Consider the following 23951-nt stretch of genomic DNA (forward strand, 5'->3'; position numbering starts at 1 on the left):
TTTATTTATTCTTAAAACGTAAATGTAAGATTTTGCTTTTATATTACGCTAATTCATCTTAAAAACGAAAGAAAAGGGATCTCGTGCAATGTAATGAGACAGAAGCTTACGTGAACAACCCGTAGACTACTTCCGTTTTCTTCTTATCCGTTTTCTATTCAGCGGTACAAATACCCTGTTGACAAATTCCCTTCCCCCACCACTCTCTCTCTCTCTCTCTCTCTCTCTCTCTCTCTCTCTCTCTCTCTCTCAAGCAGTTATTAATCAAATTTTCAAAATAAGGTCAAACCAATTAATCTTGCATTATTATTATTATTATTATTATTATTATTATTATTATTATTATTATTATTATTATTATTATTATTATTCAAAAGATGAACCCTACTCATATGGAACAAGCCCACAGGTGCCATTGACTTGAAATTCAAGCTTCCAAAAAATATGGTGCTTATTAGGAAGTAAGGGAAGGTAAAGGCAGACAGCCTTAAGAACTTTGACTGGAAACATTATAACAGTCTTATTCTTCATATTTTTTAGAGAAACAAAACACCACAACTTGAATATTCCATGGAGGAATAACGAAGGCATCCAGCGCACAACTTCCTTATTTACGGAAATGTTCGGCGAATAAAATACATCAGTTTTATTCATCCATCGGAGAGATAAATAACACGCACTATCAGGCATCGTCACACGGGTTGCTCCAGCGGGGAATTGCAAGCGTTTTAACGAGGCATTGTCAGTCCCTATGTTTAACCAGTCATGTTGTCCGTACAGTTGGAAAACACTTCAAAAAGTGATTGTATCCCTATCACGTTAAGTACGTTGTAAACAAATAGATGACCTAGAAAACTGATTTAGACATTTTCTTTTCATTTTTATACATATGAACGTTACTTGGATAGGGTGATTCATTAAAGGCTATCACAGTAAAGTAATTTTCATATATTCAATATGAAATTTTACATAAGATAATACTAAAATAATAGAATATCTTGCCCAATTTTTTTTTGTCTTGTAACTAGTTGAAAGACTTAGTTGCCTGATAAAGGCGCGTAAATTTATGCCAGGTATTGTTACGTTCTTCAGCCATAAAAGAAAAAAAAACAAGCAATTTTACTTTAAGTAGAATATTAGCAGAAGGATCTAGGATCTCGCCTGTTAGCTCATGCTGATGCTCGTAACAAGTCTTAGATGTTTCGGAGTTTCGCCGAGCTTGATCGTTCCGCTAAAGTCTAGTGGAGCAGCCAGCATGCCACTATTATCATTCACCTGATCGATGGCAAAGTAAAGTTTTGGTGAATGAAAAAGAGATGTTATTTTTAACCCCAGGTTTTCTGTATATTATACTGTTTCTTAATATTTAACTGATTCACTCCGTCCCCGTTTGGAGGGGTGGGACCTGATGGAGGTTTGGTGCATACAGGGCACCTTTGAAGAAAAGGAAATACAGGTTCATTTTAGTGTCTCTTTGGTCCCCAGTTACATTTCTCTGTTCTTTTTGCTTTTCTTTTAGTCCTGGTGTCTTCTCACTTGGCAGTCCAGATTTAACTTTTTCACGCTTCGCTTCTTTGAAGAGTGCATTCTTCGCGTGATTCATTTCAAACTGTAGAAATCAAACTCCCTGGTCTTTTGTTATTTAGTGAAATGATAAAACAGCGAAGTTATAGAGATATGATCATCAAAGTCTTTGAAAGGCCTCGGGTGCCGCGTTTACGACCGCTAAAAAATTTCTTTGAGCCTTCGCAGTCGTCTTGGAAAACGAAAGAAAAAAGGATAGAGAGAGAGAGAGAATATTTTCAGGACTAGAAATACAATATCCTTTATTGGTAAAAGAGTTGGAGAGAATTACATTTCATTTATAATTTTCACACTATAAAATGAATAAAGACTACAAAGGGCTGGTTTTGCATTATCTTGTCCAAACGCAGCAACTGCCCCAGCGTTTATATGTTCAGTTCTCTCAACATATTTTTGCTTGCAAATAGTCGACCTCAAATAATTATTTTAAATATTCTTGCACCTTCTGTTAGAACATCATCATTTTTTATAAAACTCCTTGATAAGAATATAGGCAATGCTTTTTCGATTGTTTATTTTTTTCATTTCTTCAGACACTGGCTGTATAAAGTTACTTGACTATCTCTCAATAAATGAAAGGGAATGTTTGATTTTTGTGAGAGAAAGGTAGCGTTGTCTTTGGTTGGTGAGTGGGCAGATTGATGATTTATTTATCCTTATTTCCCCGTGAATAAGAATAGCATTCAGGGAATTAGAGTCATTCATAAATGTTACGTTACGACTTCAATGGATGTATTGAAATTACTCATCTCCTGTAGAGCCCAGATATCTCCTGTAGAGCCCAGATATTTTATTAGAAACTGAGATTTATGTTACTAATTTTGTAAAGAAATACGGAAAGGCCATTTTCAGGATTCAGTTTAACAGCCATCTTAAAATGATTCATAGATTTACTGAAGGTAGTGTAAATTTGTTTTCACTTTATAAAGCTTTTCTTCCCAATTCATTAAAAGAGGTAGAATTTTTTATGGAAGTTGAGTGGGGGAAACGTTATAGAAAGGTGGAAGGAGCATTTATTAAATTTGTATTCTCACAAATACTATATTAGAAATATTTAATAAATTAATTTTTGTAAGCGATGTAGCATTGTTTTTTATGACGTTTGGCTCCTCAGAATGTATGCTGATAATCGATATAATTTTCGGCTTTATATTTGTGAAAAACATAAGTAGGGAAGGAAATGGAAGAATGATAATAAGAAACTGACGTTTATTTAGACTTGAAACCTTACTGTGGTGGCAGCATTACTACAAGCATATATGATAGCAAAGAGAGTGTAGCATTTTAACGACTCATCATTTTTTAGAAGCACTTTCTGTGAACAATACCAGGACCAGATTCATCGTATTCCTCCTTGGTGACCCACAAGGCCTGGAAGGTGGACAGAGAACCAAGGATGGAACCACCGATCCAGACGGAGTACTTCCTCTCAGGGGGAGCGATGATCTTGACCTTAATGGTGGATGGAGAGAGACCAGTAATTTCCTTCTGCATCCTGTCAGCAATACCAGCATACATGGTGGTACCACCAGACATGACAATGTTGGCTAACAGGTCCTTCCTGATGTCAATGTCGCACCTCATGATGGAATTGTGTACAATCTCATGTACACCAGCAGATTCCATACCTAGGAAAGAGGGCTGGAACAGAGACTCAGGGGCACGGAAACGCTCATTACCGATGGTGATGACCTGACCATCAGGAAGCTCATAAGACTTGTCAAGAGTTGAGGAGGCAGCTGCAGTGTTCAGCTCAGCCTCGAAGTCCAAGGCAATGTAGCAGAGTTTCTCCTTGATGTCACGAACAATCTCACGCTCAGCGGTGGTGGTGAAGGAGTAGCCACGCTCAGTCATGATCTTCCCAAGGTAATTTGTGATATCACGTCCTGCTAAGTCAAGACGAAGGATTGCGTGGGGAAGGGCAAAACCTTCATAAACGGGTACCATGTGGGAGACACCATCACCAGAGTCGCAGACCTGACCAGTGGTACGGCCAGAGGCGTAGAGGGAGAGGACAGCTTGGATGCAGACATACATGGCAGGCATGTTGAAGGATTCGAACATGATCTGAGTCATCTTCTCACGGTTGGCCTTAGGGTTAAGGGGAGCCTCAGTAAGCATAGTAGGGCACTCCTCAGGGGCAACGCGGAGTTCGTTGTAGAAGGTGTGGTACCAGACCTTCTCCATGTCGTCCCAGTTGGTAATGATACCATGTTCGATGGGATATTTGAGAGTAAGAATACCCCTCTTGCTCTGGGCCTCATCACCCACGTAAGCATCCTTCTGACCCATACCGACCATCACACCCTGATGGCGAGCTCGGCCGATGATGGAGGGGAAGACAGCACGTGGGGCATCGTCACCGGCAAAGCCAGCCTTGACAAGACCGGAGCCATTGTCGCAGATGAGGGTCGCCGCATCTTCTTCGTCACACATGGCTGGGATTTGTATAGGAGTGTTTCTTTTCTACCTATAAAAATGAGTGAAAATTAGTTATGTTGAGTGCTTTTTATTTTTCTGCATTTGGAAAAATTTTTTTTTTAGATTTATTTTCGTCAGACGTTTTGCTGCTCCTATTTTATTAAAGATTCAAGTTTAGATTTGTTTTTACGAGGCTGCTTTTCCTTCATGCTTAGAAAATGTTCACATTTATTTACCAATGAATGTTGCTAACTTACTTTAGTTTACCTTTAATTAAGAGTATGGAAAACAATATTGTGTTTTATCACATCACATGTTCTTTACCGAACGTATCGTTGTTTTATTTTAGTTTTTTACAGTTTATCCATTTATCCCCTCTGTAAATATATTTTGAAGTTTGCATCCGATTTATATTTAAAAGAAAGCCATTATAAATATCAGCTGGTTTTCCCGTTAAATTGGAATTAAAAAACTAGCTTATTACAAATTAAAGTATTTATTATTAGTTGCATTTCAGTGCAAATTAAACTGTTTTTATTGGGTGCATTTCAAGTTCCATGTACTGAACCCTTGTTCTTAAACCAGTGAAATAAAAATGCAAATAGTACACCTCTATTCTTAAAAATACCCGCCTTATTTTTTATTCAGCATCATTTGCATCCTTAATAAAACTGTAACTAAAGAAAAGCTATAAATTGATGGCAAATTAAGATAACTCCTATAAGAATTTAAAAACATGACCTGCTAACTCATTATGAAAAGGGAGTACATGTCTGTGATTGTCTAGAGGCAAAATTTATCACTAACGATGCCTTAAAATGATTAGGCCAGAGTATTGAAAACTCTTCACTCGAAAGGGAATCACAAGAGACAGCTTCTGAAAGCATAAGATCAAGTATTTCCATTTGTTGTTTTCTCCCGAACCGCTGGCTCTTAAGGACAGTCTTTTCTCTCTTGAAAACGGAAAACAGAAAATTAATAAAAAAAATCGAGTTATTAATCTTGCATTGTATTTAGAGATAGCTAAGAAGATATGACAATCTTCGTTCATTCAGAATCGAATCTTTTCAAAGCCGTGGGGAAAAAAAATTGTCGAATGGTTCCGTCGATTTTAGTATGTTTGCTGTGGGTGATCATTTCGGTTAAAAAAGATTCGGTGAGAAACGACGAAAGTAACAGGATTTCAGAGAACGCGTTTTGTTTTCTATAAAAAGAAATATGAGCTGAAACTAATGCATTAAAAAAGAAGAATATCTTATTTTTAAGATAAAAAAATTATGCGCTTTTTCTTTGGAATCGTTTTGCGTGTACACTAGGCATTGAAGCAAAATAGTGTAAGGGCCAAGCAATTTAATATTATGTGGCATTTGTTTAGCTTGAATTACCTTTTTATTTTGCAATAGGAAGCGTTAAGCCAACACTGTAAAATATGGAATTAGTTATGGAAGAACTAAACTGAAAGGTCCTCTAAGATTTTCTGCGTTCAGTCTGAATCAAAGGAACAGCGCCGATATTGAGGCTTGAATGCACGTTAGTTCTTTCACTTCTGAAGCTTATAACTCAAACAATTTCACTTCGTTTAAAGACTCAGACACTGGAAAAATAGCTAAAACTCCAGAAGCATACGGTAACAATCCACCAGTATGTAATCAGATAGCACTGCTTGCGTAAAAGCACACCGCAAAAGAGACTGCTGTATCTCTCTGACGCCCAAGATCTTGCTAAGGACAGCCAATTAACGCACAGTTCCCCCTCCGACTGGCCTGGTTTGAATCACCCGCTTGTCGAAGGAACTTACCACCGGTCTCTTGAGTCGCGAAGTGACTAAGGTGGGGCAGGGAAACCTGCTCTTTATATACATCCACCTGCATGATTCTTCTCAAGAAAGAATACCGAAGAGGAGCCAAAAAGGCCTAAAGTGGGAACTGGGAATCAGCTGTCCCGTGGTCTTGAGAAACAGATTCCTCTAGATTAAAGGAGACGACGATCAGTCAAGGGGGGCCATCTTTCAAGATAAAAGCCTGCATCTGTACACGGCCATAGAAGCGATCTTTTAACGGGTATTTACGTTTTTTCACCGCTTGGACATGTCTTTTTTTTTTTTTTTACGCGAGGTATAATTTGTTAAAATAACGTCGAGATGTATTACTACATTTATCCATAGCGTTTTCAGTTTTTAAACAAACTCTCTCTCTCTCTCTCTCTCTCTCTCTCTCTCTGCGTGTTTTATTTCTGTTTTGAGATCCTAATGCTCCGTAATATATATAATCAGCGTGTTTTATTTCATTGTTTATGAAATCCTAATGCTGAATCCGTAATATATTTAATCGAAAGAATAGTGACGCGTCATATGTCTGTACAAATAGGCTAATAGCTTATTATTCGATATATATTTGTCACATGAAAGAATAGTGATATATATATATATATATATATATATATATATATATATATATCTATATATATTATATATATAGAGAGAGAGAGAGAGAGAGAGAGACAGAGAGAGAGAGAGACAGACAGACAGACAGAGAAAATATGCTTTTTAGTGTATTGATAAAAAAATAATATTCTTTGTCAGAGTCTTGGGAGCCCATTCCATATTGAAATTCAATTATACCCGTTGAATATATCTGGCTTCCATGAGTATTAACGGCTGGCTATCATATAAAACTTTCACTCATTAGTTTATCTGGAATATATATATTTCATATATGAATTTATTATTAGAATATATATGATGAATTATTTATAAATACACTAATTATATTATTTCAAATTTATATTCAATACTAAATTATTATGAATATGTTGACAATAACTTTGGTTCCAAATTATATAAAATTGTCAAGCTTTTCATTATTTAGTACTCAATTTTAAGGTAGCTTTATGGGAAATCTTCCATGGTAACTATTCACTTTTGTTTCTTTCTTTCAAAATGTTAATCGCAAGGTTTTTTTTATAATAAAAGACGTGAGTTTTAATGGAGTGGATAAATAGCTCAAAGGCCTTGCATCCTCTAATCTGCCCTCTCTTTAAAATTAGCCGCGCAGTGTTTTAGGGTGAGGTTTCACGCTGGTTAACCCCCAGTCATTTAGCTGACCCCGGGCTGTTGATGTCGGTGCCAACAAAAGCTAATCTATTTACATTACAGTGCCACTTTGGGCACGTAGGTAAGGCTATCCTCTTGATTCACCGACGGCGATTTACGATTCAATCTATGGAGCGGAGAGAGGGGGGAGCTGGTTGTGGGGGTCCATGGATTGGAGTCCCGGCCTGTTAGATTTTAAGTGAACATGGTACGGATTGCACAGTACTCTTGGTTACGGTTTTTTCGGGAGGTGGGGCCTGAAGCACGTCTTTAGTTAGTATTTAAAACTAAATAGTTAGGACGTTTTCGTAACTGTTGTTTGTAAAGGCTTCACCGAAGCATTTGCGTTTTTACTGAACAAAACTTGTTAGTTTTCTAATAACTTACTTTAAGTCGTTATGTTTTTAAATACTAGTAGTTTGACTTTTTGTAATGGTTAATTCTATAAGCATATAATTGAAGTATTTACTTTTGCATTTAGAATTTAAGAATTTTGGACTAATCTCATTTAGATTTTATGTTGAAATCAGTGTTCTCTAAGTCTTTTGTAAGATTAATTTTCTAAAAGCTTCAATAAAGCATTTAACTTTGGTTTGAACATATTGTAATCTTTCCATTCTTGTTGCTCAAAACTGCAAAACCCTGGGGGTGGTATAAGGCCAGCTTGATATAACAGCAAAAGTTCGATAAAAGTTTATAAAGATGTTTTAATTTGTAGGGCTTTTGCTATAATTGAATAAACAGCTCACCTGTCATTGCCATTACAATCATCAATTTTATGAAGATGTATGTAACATTTTACGTTCATGGGACATGCGGAAGACAGAACTTCAAATAGCGTTAAAAATTACCCAGGAGGGGAATTTTAATCCACAGACAGCCTCATGTGTTTATAGGCACAGCCTTCAACAAGGACATTCCTCACGTCTTATAATAACCCTAGTGAATGGTAACAGTTAAACTCCCTCGTCGTCTAACAAGGTTAAAGGAAAGAGGACTAGTTATAAAATTGCTGTAGACAATTTTCTTGGAAACATAATGAATGTGGATAGCAACACATGTGAAATAAAATTATCTATTTTATGGCGTGTTTCTCTGAAAGAATAAGCAAAATTTAGAATGTCTGTGACCTTAAAATAAATCAGTCCATCGCAGCTTAGTTTCAGATCATCTGGGAACGATCTCTTGTATCTGAACTATCACAAATACCATCTACATTATTGTTTTCGTCAAGGCATTATCATTGTTGACCACCTCATTCATCCTCCGTAAGAAAGTTCTTTAGCAGAAACAATATCATTCTTATTACTACTGTAAACGAACTTCCTTTGGATAAGTTTTAAAGCTTTGATTTTTGCCTGCAATTTCTTCCAGAGCATCGAACCAGCTCATCTAGTCTCACTAGACCAAATGTTTAACGGAGAAACCATAAATGTAAAGCAAATGGATGTGATATACTGCATACACACGCGCTTGCCCGCATACACACACACACACACACACACACACACACACACACACACATATATATATATATATATATATATATATATATATATATATATATATATATATATTGCGTTTTTATTACTATAAATATTAACTTTTTCATAACTATGTCTTCCGTTTTCCTTGAATACTTTGAAGTCCCACCATCCTTCCAAGTTGGCATCACTAGTCTCACTCTTCATCTTGTTTTCACCGGTCAGTCATTGATAAAGGTTGCTCGTCCCATTGGCCTTTGCATTAAACATTTGAACTTGTTGCATTGTAGACTAACTATATAGTATGATTTCAAAACGATAATCTCGTTTATTGTTTAATATTTGATATATTTTATTAAGATTCTAAATCATCAGCACTTCCATCGGAATACTTATAATGAAATTTTTATAAATAACGAGTGCGAAACCATTCCAGAAAGTTATTTCGATGTTTGACCAATCAAGCCAGTATACTAAAAAAAATGATCACACAAACATGGGAACAAAATTTTAAGAAGGTACAGACACGTAAATGGACTAGTAGATTCTTGATAATATGCAGACGTCAATTCAGTTCGCAACAGTGACTCCAATCATATGGTCGCAATCTTAGGTGTACCTTTGATTCTGCTGTTAACCACGTGCATTTAGAGGCGTGGGCAAACTATCATTGATGGAAAATGCATTACATATTATTCAAATTTACTTTTGATTTAATCTAGAAAAAGCTATGGAGCTGCATTACAGCGAAGTGATCGCTTTCTGTACCCACATACCTACATATATCAACATCCGTAATCAGTACTTTTACACCACCTGTAATTGGTAATTTTGCAACAACTTTAATCAGAACTTTGAATTTATGTTAACAGACAAATTAACAAAAGTGAAAAGATATGTCTCCCAAGATCGCTGATGTAGGTTAACGTATATAAGAGAAACAAAATTCAAGGAACCTCTTAGTGTAGGGACTTTTAACTCACATAGTAAAGAAAACATTAGCCAGTTTTTTGCACCCATGAATGCTCGGGGAATCTACAGCGTCGAAAGTTGGTTCTTTCTTTATTTTACAGTCTTTTCAAGTTTCCTATTTTTTTCCGATCAGTTACAGCAGCGTGGAGACATTCCTACCGAGTTTACTGTACACTTTTTGTATAATTTTTATGTTGGCTTGCTATAGGTTATGAGTACAGAAATTTATGTGTTTTTTTTTCGTGATACATGTGATCTTAAGCCGTAAAAAATTACGTCTTTTCCTAAACACATGAAGTTGTCAAATGGCAACCATCCATATTTTTTCATCTCCCAAGTTAGGCCAAGCTTTTAAAATTTTTCTGCTTGATAACAATCTGGCTCTTTTCATTTATGGTGTTCTCCCATTTTATGTAAGAGTAGATTTCAGGGACTGATAAATAAAGCTTGAATTTACATCAAAGATCTCTGTGAAAGTTGCACGATTAATGAAGATCTTATAGAGGTTTATTTGTTAGGATGACAGACAAACGTGTAAAATAAATGATTTATCATTAGATACGTGGTATTTTACGTGAACTATGGACGAGTATTATTATTTTAAATGATTTTAGTCTTAAATTTCTGTGAATAGTTCTTTCCTAATTAGAATAACAAAGTAATACTTAGTATTTTACCAGTGTCAGTTAGAACTTTAAAAGGAAAAGGGATATTCACATAGTTTTCCCAAACCTTTGAACATTAAAGACCGAGTAAAACAATAAACTCAGATTTCTTGACGATCAGACATACTGTATATGAAGGATTTATAACTGTCTCCTGAGGTAAGATGAATAAATCTACCTAGATAAATGCTCCGTAGGGGGATAGTGCAGTCAGTGCCCTCATGCGGTGCACTGTAATCATTACTTAAGGTTCTTTGCAGCATGCCTTCGGCCCCTAGCTGCAACCCCCTTCTTTCCTTTTACTGTACCTCCTTTCATATTTTCTTTCTTCCATCTTATTTTCCACATTCTCCTAACAAATGATTCATGGTGCAACTGCGAGGTTTTCTTCCTATTATACCTTTCAAACTTTTACTGTCAATTTCCGCTTCAGCCCTGAATGACCTCATTGGTCCCAATGCTTGTCCTTTGGCCTAAATTTTATATTCAATTCAATTCAATTCAATTCAACCTAGATAAGTGTTCGTTTAGAGACATCTTTGATTGGGAAGCCTGAATGATTGAATATGATTTGAGTTCATATGGATTCATAGATTTTCCTGTAGGCTTGGAGTGCTTGAATAAGCTATGGGTAGAGCTGCACGATTGCTTTTGATGTTAAACTGTATCATACAGATAAGGATAGAAGCACTTTTGTTTGCTGCTCTTTGGACACTTCTACTAAGCCTAGCACATCGTTTTAGAGGCGTTTCTCTCCTTTACCAATGAAAAAATTATAAACTTCGTAAACGGAATCATGTACGCTGCTATCAATTTGCCGTCAGGACGTAAATATTCACGAATCACTAAATTTCGTTGAGAGACTGATGAGACAGACGGCAATCAAAGTCTGACGGGTCCATTCACTTTGGAAGTTCTCACAATTATCACCGTAGTGCCACATTAGTTAACAAAAACGTCTTAGGCCCATATTACCTGGCCGTTGGTCCGTACCCACTTTAAGCTGACACTAAATAAAAAATGGTTTTAAATTAAGATTAATTTTTAATGAAATGTAACTACTACTTTGATAAACTAATTGAAACTGTAATAGATTTATTATTCAGTTAATCGTTGAAATCATAATCATTATGATTGTAATAATGCACATAGTAGGAACTAAAGTCATTATGGAAAGTTACCATTGGAACCCTCTGGGGAACCTCCAAAAATCCTGGCACTAGAGGAATAAAAATTTATCAGATGTAAATTTCAGGCAATCACAGTTCCATAAATACAGTATGTACCAGTCTGATTTGATTATGCTTTATTCCCAAAAAGCTCCCGAAATTGCAGTACTCTCGGTCCATAATAGATAAAAGGAAAATTAATAGTATGCCTGTAATTTTTATTATGGATAAAGGCACAGTGGTTTTACATGTTTGAAGCGCGGAGCACACGGCTAAGGTGGAATAAACAAAACTCTCCGAAGATAGCAGTCTTTATTTACACTTTGGTCCTTTTGGTCATAAAAAATAGTTTCATCAGAATCATCACTGTTATATCAATACTAATATAGGTGGATGCGTGCATTCTAGTTCCCCCTCAGTGATTTAAAAGCACTTCCTGTGAACGATTCCTGGGCCAGATTCTTCATACTCTTCCTTGGTGACCCATAAATTCTGAAAGGTTGATAGAGACCCAAGGATGGAACCACCGATCCAGACTGAGTACTTTCTCTCAGGGGGAGCGATAATCTTTACTTTAATTGTGGATGGCGCCAAAGAAGTAATTTCCTTTTGCATTCTATCAGCAATACCAGCATACATGGTGCTGCCGCCAGACATGACAACATTGGCCAGAAGATCTTTTCTAATATCAATGTCACACCTCATAATGGATGTATGAACGACCTCATGAATTCCAGCAGCTTCCATGCCAAGAAAAGAAGGCTGGAAAAGAGACTCTGGGGCACGAAAGCGTTCATTTCCAATAGTGATGACCTGTCCATCAGGAAGTTCATAGGACTTGTCGATGGTGGAAGAAGCAGCTGTTGTGTTCATCTCACCATCAAAGTCCAGAGCAATGTAACATAGCTTCTCTTTTATGTCACGAACAATCTCACGCTCGGCAGTGGTGGTGAAGGAACAGCCCCGCTCGGTCATGATCTTTCCAAGGTAATTTGTGATATCACGTCCTGCTAAGTCAAGACGAAGGATTGCATGTGGTAAGGCGAATCCTTCGTAAACAGGTACCATGTGAGAAACACCATCACCAGAGTCACAGACCTCACCAGTGGTACGGCCAGAGGCGTAGAGGGACAGAACAGCTTGGATGCAGACGTACATGGCGGGCATGTTGAAGGACTCGAACATGATCTGAGTCATCTTCTCACGGTTGGCCTTAGGGTTAAGGGGAGCCTCAGTAAGCATAGTAGGACACTCCTCAGGGGCGACGCGGAGTTCGTTGTAGAAGGTGTGGTACCAGACCTTCTCCATGTCGTCCCAGTTGGTGATAATACCATGTTCAATGGGATATTTGAGAGTAAGAATACCCCTCTTGCTCTGGGCCTCATCACCAATGTATGCGTCCTTCTGACCCATACCAACCATAACACCCTGATGACGAGCGCGGCCAACGATGGAGGGGAAGACAGCTCGAGGAGCATCATCACCGGCAAAGCCAGCCTTGACAAGACCAGAGCCATTGTCGCAGATGAGCGTCGCCGCCTCGTCGTCGTCGCACATGTTTGAGGTTTATAGATGTTCTTGTTGTTTATCTGGAAATTTGAGAAGAGAAAATACATTTTGACGGTAGAGAGCACATTAGTTATTATATACGTAGCTATTTTTGGCGTGGGTTTCATTTAAATTTCAGGTTAAATGAAGTTTAATTAGATTGGATTAATTTCAGTTATTATAGTAAATTGTTAATTTTATCATTTTATGAACTCATTGCTTTTGCCATATAGTGTATCTGAGGCCCACATCACTGTCATTTCAGTAAAAGAATGAAAATCCTTCTTATACGAAAGGTTAATTAGATTGCAATGAAATTGATTCTTACGGAGCAAATTAACAAATTTTAGAGGATGTTAAGGTTTAATTGAAAGCAACTCTATCGTTAATGTCAGTTGTTTCCATAAAACATGGTGATGGACGTATTCTGATTGGAGTAGTAAATTGCATTTGTTTTTACTGCACATTTCTGCTCGCGAGAAAATTTAGCCTTCTTATACTATGAAATCCACTGTTGTTCAGTATACCTGGTTTAATGGATTTCATTTTGTTCACAATAAAATCTAATTTCATGGTATTCTATAAAATATTTTTCTTTTTCCTGCGGAATCGATTTGAGCACAATTGGATCTTACAGGTTGTAGAAATAATCTTCTAATAGACTGTAGAAACCATGCTTAAACAGGCATATGAAACCAATTCAGTTAACTACGCTACGGGAAAAATATTATGCTTAAATTGTATTTTCACAGATTTCGCAAACTGTTTTTTCCGAAACTGATTTTTTTCATTTTTTATAAATATTATTTGAATATTAAATAATCTTATATGCTTTAAAGTCAAGCAGATCTTTTCATGATCCCCATGAGCTATGAAAGGTGTTTACTTTCAGAATATAATTTCATCAAGTATTAGGGACACTTGCATATAGAACACAGCGAACTGAATAAGAACACCGTTAGGAGACAGTATCCCTCTTATTGCCTAGAAGTAAAGTTTTGTTGTTTAAATTCATTCAAAGAATGAATCATCATATAGTAATACTGATCACTGTTTTGAGATTCGTACTCTGTCGCAAATTCTGTATATAACCAATATCGTGAGCAGAAACAATCCTTTACTCGGTCTTATTGCTATGTTCTACTGTAAACATAGTTTATAAGAAATGGTTTCCATTTGTTTCTCTTTGCTAGCGAAACGATATTCTCTTTGTTATAAAGATGGTATTCATCAGCAGCTTGTATTTAATTGTCATCAGGTTAAATTTGAATTTCAAGTGAATTTCTGCTTATATACTCTTAGGATTGCATCTTTTCGGCGACGAAACAATTTGATATTACATTATATATGAGCAAGAGTCATAGCACAGGATTATTTGGAATACAGGAAATTTTAGCATTATGTAAAATATGGGTCCACTATTTTAGCTGTCAATATTGTGCGTGTAAACGCTTTCACAGGCAAGGAACATCACAAGTCATGCAAGGTGGTTCGGGATTATCCTTCCTATGGTAGCCAGGAACTTGCGTTGTAATTCCAGTGGCTGAATTGATTCACGTATCCAATGGACTTACCACGGGTCTCTTGAGTCGCAACGTGACTAAGGTGGGGCAGGCGAACCTGCTCTTTATATACACAAACACCATTATTCTCTTCAGCGAAGAATTCCGAAGAGGAGCCAAGAAGGCCTATACCGGGATCATAGGAATCGGCTAACCTCTGATCAAAGTCACGGATGCCCTTAAATTAGGAAGACAAAGATCTCACGAGGGTCCATCTTTCAAGATGAAAGTCTGCATTTTCTTTACGGCCGCGGGCGCAATAGTTCAATAGAATTTTCTCCGCTTGCATCCCGCCACCGACCCCTAGTGTTGTTTCCATTATCTTTAATACGGTCCAACAGTTAATCTGCCAAATTGATCAAAGGGCGTCCCTCCTCTTTCATCACTGGAGTTCTCTCTCTCTCTCTCTCTCTCTCTCTCTCTCTCTCTCTCTCTCTCTCTCTCTCAGGGTCTCGCTAAGTTTTGTTCATTTTAACAGTTAGTTTACTCATAAAAATGAGGACATATATTTTCCAGTTTACATGCTGCTACGTTACTTCGCTAATTCGTTCTTTAGCAAAGGTATTTACCTTTAATTAGATATTGATGAATCCGTGATTAGCATATAAACATACCTAAACATTCGCTTATAGTTATCGAACTCATCAATACTCCCCATAACCACTCAGGGAGACATTCGGACTCTCCTAAAAAGTTTTCTTTCACTCCAATAATTTCCTATTCCTGGACCTTACGCACTTACTGTTACAGCTTTTTTCTCCGGCCATGTTCAGTCTACATTGCGCAATCCTCGATCTAAACAATTCCATTCTTTTAGCTGTACACAGAGGCTTTCTTAATATTACAAGAGCTACCCCATCCTTTTTTGCTACCTTTGACAAGCAGCCTTTGTCGTTCTAAATCCTGCACACTCGCACACAGTGTTCATTCTCCTTTGTCTTGTTAAGTGCCAGAGCGTCCAGCTTTCTTTCCAACAAATCAGCTATTATATATCACATGCTTCCGCTCCTGAACCGCTTTCGCGCATGTTGAAAGCCCAACGACATATTTAACATTCCCTTCCCCCCACTTTCCTTTCTCTCTCCATCTTTCTTTTTACAGTTTCAGTATGACACCACGTTGAAGGCTAGAATGCTATTATTTTCATCAACGGGCCATTCCCTCTCACCAAAAAAGCCCACAACCTTTCACAAGCCACGCACCTGCATTGGGCTACCTTATAATTGTAACTCAAGTCATTGGCACTTCATATGGCAACACTGATCAGGTTGTTATAAAATTGTCTACTGATTTTGCAATAAACAGCGTCCAAATATTGAACGATATGAAATATCATAACAAATATTTTTTTGAAGCAACATAACGAATGTATCATTATTTTCACGATGGTTGAAGTGAAACCCTTTTAATTTTTACCAATCAATACATATTTCTATTTATATATTTTAATGTTACACAGGAATTGTATTTTCTGTTACAATTATTAACTTTCAGCGGGCACTCTTTTCATCTTGGCCGATTGCCAGCATTGCTGCTCTATTTCGGAATAGATTTAGTAATTTCGGGCTTCTGAAATCGGTCAAGGTGTAGATTAACTGAAGAAGAGAAGTAAAAAATAATGCCGATTCAGTGCCAGAGAAGCTTAGAATTTGTTTTTAATCTGGTTATAGCCTACATAGTTGCACAATTTTGGTAAAATAGACGTTAACGATATTTAAGCTGTCAGCTGCTGAATTTTTTTCCACGTCACCACTACTACTACTGAAGTAACTGTCCCCTTCATTTCCCGTTAGAGTTTTGCATTCCGAGTAGTGTGGATTTATTCAAGTAGATTCTACCAAAGATGACAAGGAATACAGGAAAACAGTACCTAATGAAAAATATAATGCGTCTGGCAGTGATATAGGATAGGCCACCACCGAGCAGTGGTTAAAGTTTCATGGGCCGCGGCTCATGCAGCATTATACCGAGACCACCGAAGATAGATCTGTTTTCGGTGGCCTTGATTATACGCTGTACAGAAAACTCGATTGCGCCGTAGAAACTTCGGGGCATTTTTTACTTTTTTTTTTTTTTTTTTTTTTTTTAGTTCCCACAGTGACCAAATTATTCTTTCTATTTATTTAACATGCATAATAAGTTCACGAAATAACCTTATTTCCTTGAAGTGAGGAATCCATTATCTCACTGTCTACCTAAACCTAAGCATTTTATTAGGCGCCTGGGAGTTTGTCGAGTGTGATTTGTCGAAGCCAGGGTCTAAGAACAGAATGTGGCCAGTTCTCTCATATATCTAAATATAAAAATAAATTTGCCGCATTGTTTGAAGGCAATAAGTGTGGATTGTTGCAGGGCATAAAACATGGGTCATTTATGTGCCCCCCATTCATAGTTTACGGATATCCTACGGTTCCAGTTTTTTCTGTAGCGTTTTTTATAATCTTATTTGTTTTAATAGTGCTCATTTTCAGCGAAAATATTTGCAGAGTGCACAGATGGTAAATGAAAAAGCGAAGTTGCTCACAAATTCAGACAGATGACATGTATGTGCATAGTTACATATAGCCTATACTTGCATCTGCATGATTAGCATGTGAAACACGGAAGCAGTACATAAATTTCTGAGTGAAATTTAGATTAAGTGTAATTTCTTGTTAGGGTGGCTAATCTTTATTATACTTGAGTAGTTGCCTGGGAATAATCAAAACGAGTGAAGCTGACGGTTTTAAATATATTTTTAAGTAAAAGCGTGGACACTTACGGGATATTAAATGTTTTCTCGTAAGTTTGTGTTTTACAGTTTTTATGAAATCTTGAAGAGACATAACATTTTTCAGTTTAGAATGCAGTAACGAGAGCATAGCATAATATTACTATTTGGAGAGTGGAGCCGTTTACATCTATTGTAATGCTGCTGATCATGATCGGATCATTTAAGTGTGTTATTTAAAAAAAATTTAATCAGGGAAAGTAGTCGGTATTTACTGAGAGTAACATTAACGCTGTTCGAAATCCATTGTTGCATTATCGTTTATTGACGGTAAAAAGAGATCTTTATTTGAGCAGAATAATTCCAAAGTTACTACAAGATATTATGAGAATATGCAATATAAAAATACAACAAATAAAGCAATCTTAGAAGCATTTTCGGTGAACAATTCCAGGACCGGATTCTTCATATTCCTCTTTGGTAATCCACATAGCCTGGAAGGTGGAGAGAGAACCGAGAATGGACCCACCAATCCAGACAGAATATTTCCTTTCAGGAGGAGCTATGATCTTCACTTTTACTGTAGATGGAGCGAGAGCTGTAATTTCCTTCTGCATCCTGTCAGCAATACCAGCATACATGGTGGTACCACCAGACATGACAATGTTGGCCAGCAGATCCTTCCTGATGTCAATGTCGCACCTCATGATGGAAGTATGAACAACTTCATGGACTCCAGCAGATTCCATGCCCAAGAAAGAGGGTTGGAAGAGAGATTCAGGAGCTCGGAAACGCTCATTACCGATGGTGATGACCTGTCCATCAGGGAGTTCATAAGACTTGTCAATAGAAGAGGAAGCAGCTGCAGTGTTCATCTCACCATCAAAGTCCAGGGCAATGTAGCAGAGTTTCTCCTTGATGTCACGGACGATCTCACGCTCAGCGGTGGTGGTGAAGGAGTAGCCACGCTCAGTCATGATCTTCATCAAGTAGTTAGTGATGTCACGACCAGCCAAGTCCAGACGGAGGATTGCATGGGGAAGAGCAAAGCCTTCATAAACGGGTACCATATGAGATACGCCATCTCCAGAGTCGCAAACCTGACCTGTGGTACGGCCAGAGGCGTAGAGGGAAAGGACAGCTTGGATGCAGACGTACATGGCAGGCATGTTGAAGGACTCGAACATGATCTGAGTCATTTTCTCGCGGTTAGCCTTAGGGTTGAGAGGAGCCTCAGTGAGCATGGTGGGGCATTCCTCAGGGGCAACTCGGAGCTCATTGTAGAAGGTGTGGTACCAGACCTTCTCCATATCGTCCCAGTTGGTGATGATACCATGCTCGATAGGATATTTGAGGGTGAGGATACCTCTCTTGCTCTGGGCCTCATCGCCGACGTAGGCGTCCTTCTGACCCATACCGACCATCACACCCTGGTGACGGGCGCGGCCAACGATGGAGGGGAAGACAGCTCGAGGAGCGTCATCACCGGCAAAGCCAGCCTTGACAAGACCGGAGCCATTGTCGCAAACAAGCGCCGACGCTTCTTCCTCGTCACACATGGTGGTGGTTGGTTATGGAGTCAAACGGAAACTCTGGAAATAATGAAAATGAGTTGATATTGTTTGCTGTGTATGTATATTATGATTTTATATCAATGTAAACTGTTCTAGGTAAAATGATGAAAAACGGCCTTATATGTGTTAGTTTTCAGGTGCAGTGTTACTAAATGTAACTTTCAAGCAACAGACACAGAAAAATATCTCGACCATAAATGCTATTTTAGCTAAATAGTCTTAAAAGCGTGGTCGCTCAGTTTTGTTGGATTAGTATTGCAACCTCTCTTCGAATTATGATAGTTGACATCAGTAAACCTGCGTGAGACCTTCCCACAGTTCTACTATAAAAAGAATGATAGAATTCGGTACTAGGCTCTGTGATAGCAACGAATCCAGCACTTTTATATAAAATTTAAAGATCTGTTGAAGCTGCTGAAATCCTGACAGGGAAATTGCATTCCGTTAGTATCAGAACAAACGATTAGACATACGTTTGTATTCGCATGTTTAAACGAAACCTACCAATATTGTACTTGTAGGAAGCCTTACCAATGTCTGCAGTAGATTTCTGACAGTATTATATATTGTTTTCAAAAAGTGTAAAAAAAAGGAAACTTGGAGTAACACCAAGTAGTAAGTCAGTATCCTTAACTAAAATGTTATTTATGCAAAGTAAACCATGGAGTAGTTGATCAGCGACAGAGTGGGTAAATAAAGTCTTAGCTTTTATGTAGATTGGCTGCATACTCCACAGAATACATTACTGATTCGTTCTAGTTGTCCATTTAGGATGACAGCAGTACCATATCACAGAGAGTAAATAACCGCAGCAAGAGTAGCATCTTCTGCTTATGGCATTTGTCTCTAATGGAGATTATAAACAACAAAGGTCAAAGAACACTTCCGTTCTAGGAAGAAGTCAATTGCCGATCACTTTGAAAATTGAACAAGGTGAAAAACGTACAGTTCAGCACTTAGGTTAAAGTCTATGCAAAAGTCGGAAGAATCATTAAAGGCATCCTGATGTAACTAGTCAGATATAAAGGTGTTTCATTAATATCTAATTTTCTCCTGCATGTATACCTGCTATCAGAAACAAGTGGTTTGCTTAGAGTTATGTGAAGCCTTGAAGATAAACTTGGGGGGCACAAAAATGATGAAGACTGAACAGTCGTTGCCGAAACAACTTATAACAGTTTTGAATCGACACCTTATTGCAAAACTCCCGTTTGTCGGGAAATTGCCATTTAGGAAACGAAACTGTAAAACATGATGAAAGCAAACCCCAGGCTCGATCGTTGATATTTCTTTTCCTATGTAGTCGCTAGTACAAAAGTACTTTTTACATTATAAGAAAAAAATTATATTCTCTTTCCAGTAGAAGTAACTTATTTCATCTTTATTTTACTGAGGTATGAAAGTTTCATGTTTCAGAATACTGTAATTTAATAAATCACTTTTTTTGTTTGCTGTGTTGACGATTTCCTCAAGACTGGTATATTTAGCAATAATATGATAATTTTTGAAACTTTTGAAAACTTATTCCTGAAAGAAGAGAAAATGCAAAGACGAAAAAAAATGTTCTTCGGATAGGAAAAGTTTTCTCTTAGTGTACGTCAGTTAGCGTTACCCTTAATTGCTCCGTACGTATGTTTTAATTGAAGAGAAACGCTTGTTTGTTTGTTGTGTATAAGGTTAGTAACGTTTGAAGTAATTATAGATATAAAAAAAATAATAAATTTTACTCTTACTCTTTTCTTGGCATAACTTTTTTAAGCACTCATAGGTTCATTTCTTCGAAAGATTAGCAGAAGGTATTATAAACAGAATATGAATATCGCGGTTTAATGGTATTGGTTTTGTTAATCAAAGGATTCCAGACGGAACTATAGGCATTGGATTTATGCACAGGAATATCTTTTGATATTACAGCTTCATATTAATTGAAAAAATTATGAAAGGTAAATAGAACTCGCATCTGTCGAATACACCGAACGGAAAGTTTCAAACACGAAACTGCACTAAAGCCAATTTATAGAAGAAGATCAATCAATCACGTAAGTTGTTCCACCACTATAATAAGACACCCTTGCCGACGTGTTAGAATCGAAAGATAAATTCCTTCGCTGATCCTTCCCTCTTTCCTACCTCCTCCTGCCCTGATGAGTCGGTAAAGTGACTAAGGCTCTTGGCAGTCATTTTCCCCTTTTATACGAAGCGCTTAAAAACTAAACAAGAACACGGGGACTTGCGCCAAAAAAACATTGTTTGTGTGACGAGACTTCGCCGCTTCCCAACAAGGCCCGCTCCTCCCAAAACATAGCGAGCATGGGATCAGTAGGAAAGGGTGGACGGGGTGGGGGAAAAGGAGAGTCTATTGATAGGATGTGTCTGGTTGTAAAAATTATTTAGGATTTTCGGAAGCTTTTATCGGTGGATCTATCATTGTTTATTTCATCCAGGACTTCACTGTGGTCTTTGAAAGGGCAGGATCTAACGTTACGTCAGAACAGTCCATAATGCTGCATTATGAGAAAGTAAATTACAGACGTTCTCGGGCTTTTTTTTTCATGCCAAATCGTTTTGTCCGTATGAAACCATTTATATATTGTTCCAAGCAGAATATATTTTCTTAAATATATTTCCATACACGTTAACAATTTCGCGACTATTCGTTGTATGTAATACGTTGTTGAAGATTTTGAGAGGATTCAGAATTCAAATGATCAGTTTCCACCTGCAGAATTGTTGCCATTTGAAATCACCCTGTTGGTAAGAAACTATAAAGCACATGATATAAGTTCGTATTAGACTCCTTGTCGATGTTGCATTGTTTCTAGATATTGTTTTTGTTACTTTTTATCATTATTTTTGGATATTCTCCGTCTTGGTCATGAGCGGCGTTTCCAACCAAAACTCGAATAAGAGACAGTGTCTTAGCAAAATGGTTAAACTCATTTATTAATTTTATAATCTTTACGACGTCTTTGAAATAAGAGGGTAACATATATCCTCGTGAATTGTTTTACCCAATTCGATGGCCGAGAAACATCTAGACGAGGTATATGAATATGCTTTTATGATTCACATACACACATATGTACTGTATACAGTATATATATATATATATATATATATATATATATATATATATATATATATATATATTGCTCTCTCTCTCTCTCTCTCTCTCTCTCTCTCTCTCTCTCTCTCTCTCTCTCTCTCTCTCTCTCTCTCTCTCTCTCTCTCTATATATATATATATATATATATATATATATATATATATATATACATATATATATATATATATATATATATATATATATATATATATATATATATATATATATATATATTATATATATTTATATATCTAGGTGAAATATTTAAATATGCTTTTATAATTCACATTCACATATGTATTGTACATATATATATATATATATATATATATATATATATATATATATATATATATATATATAGAGAGAGAGAGAGAGAGAGAGAGAGAGAGAGAGAGAGAGAGAGAGAGAGAGCAATATTACAGTGGTAGCTCTAAAGGCAAAAGCAACTGAGGTCGTTTCCACGTTCGTAATTTACTTCAACTGCATCTAGCCGCTTAGGTCCATGGGAAAGATGCATTCAGGACTTGACCATTACACCGCATGAATGGACGATAAATCTAGTCTTGAACAAACATGTCTTAGTCGACCTGAGATACATTGCCGAAAACTATAACAATTTCATTATCACTTTTACCTTTACCACATCTAAGGAAATAGAACGACATATACTGAACACTCTAAGTTTTTATACGATTACCACTGAAATTTTTGAAATCCACAAAGAAAATGAAAATAGAAATTCCTCATCTCCAACAAAGAGTTACGATCCTGAGCCAGGAAGAAATTTTAATCACCATACCACTACGAAAGAAAAGTTTTATTGTTTCTGCATGCGTATATCTGTCGAAATCAGTGACATTTCCCTGAGTTGTCTGTACAGTAGGTTTTATCAGTGTAATCCTCTAAAAAACGAAGGCATTACAACTATTAAGCATTTCTTTGGCTTTGTGCATTTTAGCGTTTAAAAAAAGCCCGGTTATAAATCAGCTCGCACTCTGAAGAAGAATTTCTAGGAGCTGTTATGGTACCATAAGAAACTCACGATCTAGACAAGGCGAAAAAGAGTAGTTTAATTTCAGTATGTGGCTTATCGTATCCCGTCCAACCATTTCTGCGAGAGCAAAATTTGTTTTACCCTTTTTTAATAACAATGCCATTTCTTTTTGTTGTATGACATGTTGATCTATGTAGGTCTAACGTATTTGTAAATAAAGTTATTTAAATTTCATATATATATATATATATATATATATATATATATATATATATATATATATATATATATATATATATATATATATATAAATTTCACATCAGGATCGAACCCAGGTCTTTTAATTGAAAGGCAAAGGGCGCTGCTCACTGAGCCATACATGTCTAAAAGAAGTTGGAACCTGAGAGCAACTGCACCTAAGGAATTACCTGGGCAAGCTAACTGCTTGCATGCCAGCGAGTTTCCCCAACTTCCCGACTCAGCAGTGACCCAAATTAACAGCATTTCATTCGAATTATCCCTTCTGAGTGAATAAGGCAGAAATATGTAAAACTCGCTGGTGTGCAAGCAGTTAGCTTGCCCAGGTAATTCCTTGGTGCAGTTGCTCTCAAATTCAAACTTCTTTCAGACTTGTATGGTCTAATGGGCAGGGCCCTTGCCTTTCAATTGAAAGACCTGGGTTCGATCCTGATGTGAGTCAGAAATTTATTTCTGTTCCGCACGTGATTGTGTGTTGATTATTTCAATATATATATATATATATATATATATATATATATATATATATATATATATATATATATATATACAGTGTAAAAAAATGCTTGTATTATCTTCTTTAAATTTTTTATAGGATCAGGAATTATGATATATTGAGAAAATCGAAGACTGAATAAATATGCTGTATATATATATATATATATAATGTGTGTGTTGAAATATAAGCAAATTTATTACGAAATGTAATCTACCTCTCTTCATTTGGCAAATGCTAGTATGAGGATCTATAACTCCTAAGTTTTTTCATTGTATGTCTATTCAATAACTCATGTATGTATGGCATTTTGC

General features: G+C 36.8%; 3 protein-coding genes across 4 annotated transcripts; all 3 read right to left on the reverse strand.

Annotated features, from left to right (window-relative positions):
* Positions 1–2778: 2778 nt before the first annotated feature.
* LOC136850053 (actin-2, muscle-specific-like) lies at positions 2779–5864 on the reverse strand. 2 transcript variants are annotated; one of them, XM_067123608.1, is made up of 2 exons: positions 5804–5864; positions 2779–4054 (listed from the first exon to the last, which is right to left on the reverse strand). In XM_067123608.1, exon 2 carries the CDS (start codon positions 4018–4020, stop codon positions 2887–2889), a length of 1134 nt encoding a protein of 377 aa, XP_066979709.1. In that variant the 5' UTR covers positions 4021–4054; positions 5804–5864; the 3' UTR covers positions 2779–2886. The 2 variants fall into 2 exon arrangements, with proteins under 2 accessions (XP_066979709.1, XP_066979710.1); XM_067123609.1 differs by lacking the exon at positions 5804–5864 and adding an exon at positions 5685–5703.
* Positions 5865–11590: 5726 nt separating this feature from the next.
* LOC136850056 (actin-2, muscle-specific-like) lies at positions 11591–14528 on the reverse strand. The gene is made up of 2 exons (XM_067123610.1): positions 14509–14528; positions 11591–12975 (listed from the first exon to the last, which is right to left on the reverse strand). The coding sequence occupies exon 2, from the start codon at positions 12941–12943 to the stop codon at positions 11810–11812; it is 1134 nt and encodes a 377-aa protein (XP_066979711.1). The 5' UTR covers positions 12944–12975; positions 14509–14528; the 3' UTR covers positions 11591–11809.
* Positions 14529–17211: 2683 nt separating this feature from the next.
* On the reverse strand, positions 17212–21040 carry LOC136850050 (actin, alpha skeletal muscle-like). The gene is made up of 2 exons (XM_067123604.1): positions 20911–21040; positions 17212–18798 (listed from the first exon to the last, which is right to left on the reverse strand). The coding sequence occupies exon 2, from the start codon at positions 18763–18765 to the stop codon at positions 17632–17634; it is 1134 nt and encodes a 377-aa protein (XP_066979705.1). The 5' UTR covers positions 18766–18798; positions 20911–21040; the 3' UTR covers positions 17212–17631.
* Between the last annotated feature and the right edge of the window lie 2911 nt (positions 21041–23951).

Source organism: Macrobrachium rosenbergii, chromosome 21 (assembly GCF_040412425.1).
Source record: "Macrobrachium rosenbergii isolate ZJJX-2024 chromosome 21, ASM4041242v1, whole genome shotgun sequence".
NCBI lineage: Eukaryota > Metazoa > Arthropoda > Malacostraca > Decapoda > Palaemonidae > Macrobrachium > Macrobrachium rosenbergii.